This window comes from Varroa jacobsoni, unplaced genomic scaffold (genome assembly GCF_002532875.2).
Source record: "Varroa jacobsoni isolate VJ856 unplaced genomic scaffold, vjacob_1.0 scaffold_88, whole genome shotgun sequence".
Taxonomy (NCBI): Eukaryota; Metazoa; Arthropoda; class Arachnida; order Mesostigmata; family Varroidae; genus Varroa; species Varroa jacobsoni.
In genome coordinates, this window is record NW_019212990.1 from 9,229 (window position 1) to 18,511 (window position 9,283).

General features: G+C 39.6%; 1 protein-coding gene across 1 annotated transcript in view; it reads right to left on the reverse strand.

Moving 5' to 3' along the window:
* LOC111263864 (uncharacterized) overlaps positions 1-9,283 on the reverse strand; it is a 13,305-nt gene continuing 4,022 nt past the window's right edge. The window contains exons 7-18 of the mRNA XM_022839305.2: positions 8,920-9,183; positions 8,075-8,695; positions 7,326-7,489; positions 6,530-7,150; positions 5,792-6,070; positions 5,102-5,497; positions 4,263-4,828; positions 3,140-3,532; positions 2,675-2,934; positions 2,128-2,308; positions 1,597-1,842; positions 1-1,242 (exon numbers count right to left, since the gene is read on the reverse strand). Of these exons, the coding sequence (XP_022695040.1) occupies positions 1,167-1,242; positions 1,597-1,842; positions 2,128-2,308; positions 2,675-2,934; positions 3,140-3,532; positions 4,263-4,828; positions 5,102-5,497; positions 5,792-6,070; positions 6,530-7,150; positions 7,326-7,489; positions 8,075-8,695; positions 8,920-9,183 (4,067 nt within the window). The 3' untranslated portion in view covers positions 1-1,166. The remainder of the gene's footprint in view (positions 1,243-1,596; positions 1,843-2,127; positions 2,309-2,674; positions 2,935-3,139; positions 3,533-4,262; positions 4,829-5,101; positions 5,498-5,791; positions 6,071-6,529; positions 7,151-7,325; positions 7,490-8,074; positions 8,696-8,919; positions 9,184-9,283) is intronic.

Below are 9,283 nucleotides of genomic sequence, written 5' to 3' on the forward strand. Positions count from 1 at the left end.
TTCATCGTTCTTTCCAAAGTAACACAACTTGTCGTAATCAACCTTTTATTAAAATTCTGTGTTTCTGTACAGACTTGCAAAATAAATGTATTTGACGGCACGTAGTTGTCTTAGGACAATACTTAGCGATTTAGAAAAAACACATGACATTTGCCAAACTACAGGTCAAACAATGGTTTGTCGCCGTAATGTCACCTCCCATGTCACATTGCGAAGCACTTATTCACAAAAATTTGAAAAGCCAATTCAACGCAGCAGAGCAGCCATAAGAAAAGGTTCTTTCAATACATGATTTCACAATGCAACACTCCTTATATTTTATTCAACTTACATAACGTTAAAACACTCGCTTTAGACCACACTGTCTATGGAAGTTAACCTTTTCGTCCACTTGGTTTTCTGCAAGCGCACAAACCTTTTCCAGTTTCCCAAACTCAAACAAACTTAATTATCCGACCTTTATGACCGATTCTCAAATGCCGTGGTACATTTTTCTATTCTAAAATATTGGCTGCCACTGTTATTCAGCGTGCCGTCACAACTTTCATCACCATCTTAACTATGTGACAGATCCCTCAAATGCATCATATCCTATATTGGTAATAGCGTCCCTAACAAATATAGAATTCATAAACGTACGACTATAGAATACACGGTAAAGGAAAATGTAACGAAAGAACAAGAGTTGTTGTTTGCCATTGCCAAAATTGGAGCTTTTACATGGTAGGATATGCTCAGGACGAATGAAGTCAAATAGCGAAAAAAAACTTCTTGTCGACGTAAATGGCGTAAACAAATATTTAAATAGTTATATATAGTCTTATTAACAATTATTTAATACTTCCATAATGACGGGCTGCAAGACGAGGTATGCTCAGCGTTGAAAACGCTTTACTGCAATCGCTATTACCGATATTATTGTTATTACTAGTTACTAGTAGCAATATTATTGCTATTATTATTAATATGATTTAAATAATTTTGCGATATACAGTCAAATAATTGATTTGCATATGATATATAGCACATATTTGAAGTGGGGTAAAAATTTAAGACCTAATAAATGACACTCGCGAAGGATGGCTCGCGTTACCATAATATAATGAAAGATTCAGTTAAACCCTAAAACGATGATGTCAATTTGCGCATCACCGCCGTCCTTTGCGTTACTTCCTGAAGGATTTCTTGAGTAGAGGGGTCACAGGAATTTTACCGCTTTGGGTTTCCACAGGGTAGGAAGATCTGAGATAGAAAACAATCACGCAAACGTACAGTTAGGATCTGCTTTATTTTCATAAATGATTTATCTTCGCTGCAATAATAGCGTGTAATGTTAATTCAGTATTCAATAACGCGGCTCATTATTATTGTGCTCTGTTATTATGTATATATTATATGAGAATTATTGGTTTGACTCGTTGGGCTGGCTTGTCAAGGGCACGAAGAAAACAACGTATTTACATTTATGAAAACGGAGCATCGTAGGACATGTCATGATAATGACGTAGTACTCAGCAAGTTAAATGGTGTTCATAAATAGGCACCAGATGGTCAAGACGATACCCATTAGGTGATATTATCAATAACGGTAATTACTTAAGATGCGGTAACACTTGTAGATTTCTTTGAAGTAATTCGTCGGTACGAGATGGGTCGGTCGGCGAAGGTGGAGAGTTAGAATCTGCTGTGAAACCATCTCGCTCGAGCTCCTCAAGGTTTTTTGGATTCATAAACTGTGCTTCCTCGTCATCACCCATTCCCAGACCACTTAAGCCGGTTACACGCGCAGGCGCTCCACGACTTCCTCCTTCAGATAAACAACCCGCTGCCGCTCGAAGGTCACTGTACGAGAATGCAAATATAAAAAATGTTAGAGAAACTTCAGGGCATAATCATTATGGAAGAGTTTTCTTAGCTTGTCGCTAACAATTAGAAGGAATCAAAGGCATCACCTATCGAATTTATCCCTCTCTTCTCACTGATGTGTCTTTATCGCTCTCGGATAGGTAATATGACGAAAAGAAGACTTGATTATACACACATTTAGTGCAAGTCATGTAAGCTGTGCCTCAGCGATTACTTCACATGTTTTTCTACTTCACTTTATTACATGACAAAGGCGCTTACTATTTATAGTTTAGCCCATCTCCGATATTATCGAATACGCTCATTCTTGTTAAAAGGCTGTTTTGAACGGTTTCATGCGTCGGTAGTGGCTTCTCCAACATTGCGATGGGCAGGCTTTGATCTATGTAACTTTCGCTAATCTCAGGTATCAACAATTTGGACGTTGATGCGGCCTTCGATGCTGAAAAGAGCAGAGATTATGGTAAACAGTACCCCGAGCCAGCCACAACCACGACTCTCTAGCGATCTTCAATTATAGCAACAAGACTCACTCTTTATTTGCATTGTTCTAAGCATCGTTTGAACTTCGTCTGTTGAACTTGAGTTGAATGTACTTCTTTACATTCATCCCTCTGGCGTGGAACGCGGCCTCTCAGATTTTTTGAGTACGAGTTTTGTGCTACCAAGAAAGCTACCTTTACTTTTGACACGAAATCAAAGAAGAAATTTTTACCGAAAATAAAGATTTATTCTATAGATTATTCTATTATTTGGTCAAGTTATTATCAAGCTGAGAGGATAATAAAAAAAGAGCACTAGTCAGAACCTTTTTGTGAACAGGTGGATATCGTAACGCTTTCTTGGGTCGAGGTTATTATATCGGAATGTCGCTCTGATGTCAGTTGTAGCTGTGGTTTTTGTAAAATGTGGTATTGCTTCCTTGCGTAAGTTCTCCTGATGTACTCATCTTCATCATCCATTCGAGGTTTTAGCATAGGCTTTTGCTCGGGTTCCCTATCTAGTAGTGACCGTGACGAGTACGAACGAGAGACTGTGGAGATGGACAGTTGGCGATATGTCGGGTAACTAAACGTAAAGCAGATTGACAGAACAAAAATAAAGCGCTTTAATATGGCCAACTAATTTTCACATGTATAATAGCGGAAAGAGTTCCACATAACTTATGACGTCAAAAAAAATAATATTGATGGGCGAACTGTTAGAAACCAACAGCACGCTCTAGAAAATTATGCAATTCACTGAACGAAAACGCGCAATTAGGCGGACCTACCTTTGGACTGACGATGCGTCATTGTTCGTATCAGACAGATTTGATATTGAGTGCCTTGGTGGCTCTCGGAATTCATTCCAAGCTCGACTATTCGGTGCGCTATGCGACTCTTTTAACAGTGAAGCTTGCGGTGGTGGCATCTGATTTCTATGGTCAGCATCCGTTGCGGGCGCGTAACTCGTTCGAATGGAATTTCCGCAGCTGATTTTTGATTCGTTCATTCGAGAGCGTTCCATGATCGTATTGCTGCAAACTAGTTTCTCTAGCTCGCGTTTGGCCAATTTCAACCGTCGGATTTCTTCATCCTTCTCTTTTAGTTTCCGGGATAGATCATCGTCGCTGTTTGTACGTGGCATCACTACAGGAAGGCCCAGCTGATTCGGGCTCTTGCGGCTATTTATAAAATGATCCATAATAAATGCAAGACATAACACAGTCAACAATATTGTTTTAATAGCATTCTCATACCACATGAAAGCCTCTAATATAAAAGATGTTTTTATTGTACTGCAATGACATTGCACCTACCTACAGGATGGTTCCCGAAACTTATCGGTAGGAACGGATGAGTTTATATTACTTTGTATACACAACAGCATCCTAAACAGTATGCTGTTGTGTATGCAAAGTTTAGTATAATTCATGCAAATATTTATGTCGGATACAGTCTTTATTCACAAAGTTTCATGAGGCTCTGCTGTTCAAACGACCATTGGGGAAAGTCTAGTGACGTCAGGTCGTATGAACAGGGTGAAAAGAATCTAAATTTATTTTACAATACAGGATACGATCGGAGACACAGAGCCCGAAATATCTGTTTTTGTTAAAAAAATATAAGCTGAGTCGTTCGACCCGTACGCACAATAAAATTGCTTTTCTTGGGTTGCAACTATTTGGATGTAATTGATACTTTAGCTATTGATGATACTATGCTATGCTGTGGCCTTGTTACTACGTGACGAAGTCGAGCATTTCTCTTTGAACGACAGAGTAATGTGGTTATTCCCAGCTTGGAAGTACAGTACTATCCGTCTACTATGAGCATCCATCTGTATTTAACGCTTTACTCACAGCGCTGGTAGAATGCGACTTATAGTTACCTCAAGAAACAATGTTGACTCACCGAGCTTTTGAAAGCGAGATGTTGTTCTGGTGAAGGATCCCATGTAGACCTGAGATTTTACGCTCGCTATGGTGCTTGGTAATGTCATATTTATCGAGAAGAGTGGATATTTGCTCATCTTTAACCTTGATCTCTTTTTTAGCGTTATCGAGTTGCGCTCGAGCTTCGGCTAGCTCGTTGCGTAATCGCTCCTGTTCAAAATCATTTCCTTCTCGCAGAATATTAATTGTTTGTTCGTGATCGTTTTCCAGTCGCTCTTGTCGCATATTTGTCACTTCTTTTATAAGTTTGGATCTTTGCTCACGTAAGTTAACAACTTCTACCCGGGCATCCTCAACTGTTTTTAGCTCGTTCACGAGTCGTTCATATTCACTGTTGCTCTTCGAAAGCTGAAGCCGAAGCTGCGTTACTTCATCTTTCGTTATTTTGTTATCTTGAGCGCTAACCGCGAGGTTCATGACGTCCCTTGCCACCATTGAAATTATTCCACCGTCAACAATGTCGCCCGCCTTTGCTCGAATGATGGTTGTTTCCACTTCTGTTAGTTCGTCTTTTGTTCGCTTCAACTGAAAAACAAGCAAATAGAATCAAATAATCAGCTATTAATAGTAATTTGTTTTATGGGAATTCCTGCGTTCGTAGTTTTACGAGTATCGGGGACTAAAAGCTTAACATAAACGTAACGCATAAAAATCTAGATAGCAAATAAACTTGTTATGATATTAACACTTGTGTCACTATTACTCCTCACTCCAGCGATTACCCGCCAAATTAAAAATGCACTTCGAATGTGATCCGTTTTACCCTATCAGTTGTAGTCGAAGTAACAAGTGACTTACCTGTTCCATCGCGTCACGTAATTTTCGCTTGAGCTGATCGTTCTCGCTGATTACCAACGTGATTCTACCTTTGACTTCAGCTTCAGAATTCTCTGCCAGCCGCTGCAATGTTCGTTTTTCTGCTTCAAGCTCTTTGACCCTCTTAGCGGATTCGACTGACTTCTCGACGACACCTAGGAGTTCATCCTGGCCCATGATGGGCGCCTGAACATCCATTTGCTCCAGCAAATCCGCAAGACTCTTCTTGAAACTCTTTAGCTTCTGAGCGTCTTCACTGGATTCAAAGCTTGCATTTGCTCGCAGACGTGCGATTTCCGCACTAAGCTTTCGTTGTTCAAGTTTAAGTATCTTGTTAGACTTTTCCATTTCGTCTTTTGCTTTGTTGGCGCTCTGGACCTGCACACGCAAAACATAAATCTCCTCATGTTAACCCGCATGTGTGTTGTGAGTATATTTAATAATTCCTACATGTTACACTTATTTATTATCTGCTACTTCAATATAGATAATATAAGCCCATATTTCCCTTATTTTTTGGCACAATAGAAAAGCGGAATTTGCTTCGGTGAATCTTAATAAAAACGAATAGATTATGGACACATTCACATCGAAACAACGGTAATAGGCCTGGATCAAGAAGCTATAGCTCATGAGCACTAGGCTAAAAACGGGTATAATAACTTTTCACACCTCTTCCATAAACTCTTTCATTTGTTCGAGATTAGTATCTATGTCCTTCGTAAGTTGTTGACTTTCGGCGATGTTTTCCTGTAAAGCTTTTTCGGCTTCAGTTCGGCCTGCCTCGGATCCTTTGAGAGCTCTCTTTAGTTGATGAATTACTTCTGTTTGTTCTTTAATAGAGGTTTCAGATGATTTGATCTTCGCCTGCAGATCATTTATTCTCGATAAATGGTGGCCACACTCGGCTTGCAGTGACTTCACTGAACGACCGATATTATCCAACATAACCTAGACGATTGAACAAAATTGCACTATAATTTATTCGGTTGTTTCTTTAGCTTTTAGGCGTATAAAATTTACACTCCTAAGTAGTCTAGCAGTAACCATAAATGCTTAACGTAAAATTTGACACATTTGGCCCAACGTCTGAAACGTCCTATCAGGTTCATCCAGTATTGACATCCAACCTTTCCGGCGATCTGTTGTATACAAAACAGGAAATATCGTTCTGTACGTATATATAGGAAAAATGGGTTTCATTACTCAATGACTCTTAACTATTAAAATCAGTACAATCAGACTAGAATATTGTATCTCATCATTAGGGCTAAATAAAAGGTTTGAATATTCTTGAAAATTATGGAGGAGAAAATCATCAATGCGCTATGTACATCATTCACAGGGATCGCCTAAATAGTAAATCGTATACCACGGTAGCTTGGGTTAAAGGTACGGAAAGAGACTCACATTTTTCGAAAAGATAGACTCTTTGAGTACTGCGCATTCTTCTTGACTTTCAGCCAATGCCTTCCTCAGGGTTTCCACCTGATCTTTGAAACTCGAGTTCTCTATACATGCTTGCGTGTTTGCCTCGAGCTTTGCTTTGGTTTTTTGCAATTCCTTACGAGCGGTTGTGACCGCCTCATTAACATCCTTATTCTCTTGTCGCGCGGCTTCTAACTGTTTTTCTAAAATAGCTGCTCTATTGTTAATATCCCTGACCTCATTAGCCATGCCCTCCTTTTCCGCTCTGAGCCTGAGAATTGCTTCGTTCGATTTTGATTCGATCTGATCAGCGATAGAATCTCGTTCGTGACCAAGCTTTGCAATGGTCTGATTGGCAATTTCAAGTTTTTTCTCGAGTTCAGCCTTCTCTTGTTGTGCAACTGTGAGTACAGCGCTCATATTCTTCGCCGCTGAATTAACTTCATCGAGTTTTACTTCTATAATCTTCAAGGTGCCATCCTTTATAGCTAGGTTAGCCTTCGCAGATTCTAGTTCCGATGTAAGAGAAGCTATTGACTTTGTCATTTCGGCGATTTGCTTCTCCTTAGCAGACAACGTTCGTGTCGCCTCATTCAAAGTTTCCTATGACAGAGAGAAAGTCAATTGTCGTATTGACATTTAAGTTGTGCGGTGAATGCTTGGAAAGTATCTCTATAATGACTTAACGTTACTACCTTGATAAGAACAAGAATCAGGCTTATACATCGATTAATGTGGAAAATCATATTGGAGAATATGAAACTGATCTGTGACTTGCCTGCATGAACTCTTTGTCTTCAACTTCTTTGGAAATGGCATCACTGAGTTCTGTGCATTTTGCCTCTTCTTTGGCGAGCTCCCTATTTTTTTCTGAAAGTGCTGCTTCAAGTTCTGTAATCTTCGTTTTTGAGTAGCTGACAGAACCCACTAGGCTGCTCGTTTCTGGAATCCATGCAAAATCCGTGAGTTCAGGGTGCATCGGCACTAACGGTCTATTCGCCTGCATCTGTTCAAGCTAGTACCCTATGAACTGATGGTCCACAACAACGTTTCCGATGGGTTATTCTATTATTCGGCAACGCCGACTGTGGTTGAAGTAATAAACACGCCCAAATATTTGGATGTTTCCATCAAAGTCCGAACAGGAGCTCGTTATCCAGGGCACCAGGTGATAGCAGATAATTATCTAAAAATGTTCTTCAGTTTAATCACTTGGAAGTCTTGCGCAGCAATAATTTCTCATAATAATGCCTGAGCAGTGCTACAAACACTTAGCATCAAACACTTATGATATTTTCTATATATATTCCAGCCAATATAGATATATAGATATATTCCAGCCAATGCGAAAGAATTAGGTCATAATAACCTTAATTACCTAAACTATGCTGACATTATAAGAGGCCTCAAGTTTTATAACGACAGAAGCAATGAATACACTAGTTACCGCACAAATTCGTATTTTTGTACGGAAAAATCGTAGGTATGTTTCTATGCACGACTACCTACTACGAAAAAACACCTTACCAGCAATATTGTCCCTATCTGAACAAATGGCAATGTATTTTTTCTTAAGGTCGCTCTTTTCTTTTTCCAGTCGTTGAACTGCAGCTGTTTTCTCCTCTAATGCAGACTCCATCTTGATAAGTTGTTCCATTGAGCTTGTTTTACTGGCTCGCAACTGTTCATTTTCAGCTAATGTTTCCTCACAGTCGGTCTTCAGTTTCTCCAGCTTAGCAATAGCCTGTTTAAGCGACAATTCAAAACTTCTTTTCTCTTCGGTTTCGAGGCGTAATTGTTTCTCGACGGACGTTTTTTCTTGCTCCAATCGAATGATATTTTCACATTTGACACCTAACTTAGTACACATTCTGGCTTGTTCATCCCTCGACGCTTGTAACTGTTGGTACAGATTGTCAGCTCGAAAGGATAACTCCTGTAACTGCCCCTCAAGGTCTGAAATATTCCTACTAAGAAGGGTTTTCTCTTCGCAATGTTCTCTGCGCTTTTGCTCCATTTCACCGTTAAGTGATCGAATGGCGGCATCCTGCGTGTTTTTAGCCTCTGTTAGCTCTCTCTCTAGAGTCATGACACGTTGCGCTCTTTCAACAAGCTGCTCCCGCAGTCCTTCAGCCCCGATAGACTCAACTGCAAAATAATTATTGAAAATAAGGCCAGAAATGAAGCAAGTACGCGTCGTATAAACACGTGTACTATTTGATGCACAATCTACGGGAATTTTGGCATAACTGTAGGTTCAAGTTGTTGCTTTATTTCTCACTCAACTATATACTTCTGTGTGCTCCAGTTCAAAACGTACGATTTGCATTCTCGCATAAGGATTGAGATGGATAATGTCAAATCAAATTTACCTTCATATCGGTTTTCGAGAAGCTCATAGATGTACTTCATTTTGCGAAGCTCTTCTCTCGACTGTTCTACTTCTACGTGAAGTTGTTCAGCCCGAAGTTCATTCTTTGTCATTGCTTCTTTCAGCTGATCTCGAGTGAGTTTAACCTCTGCTAATTTTTCCCGCAAGCCGTTACATTCGTCATTTGACACGACCAGTTTCTCGGAGAGCTCATTAGCGCGAGTAGCCGCCTGAGAAATCGTTTCGGTGTGATCGCTAATTTGACCTGGTTGTTCAGAAAACAACATCAGACTTCTTATAAATTACTTTCAGAACTAGTAAACGATATATATATATATATATATATATGTCTTGCATTCAAGAAT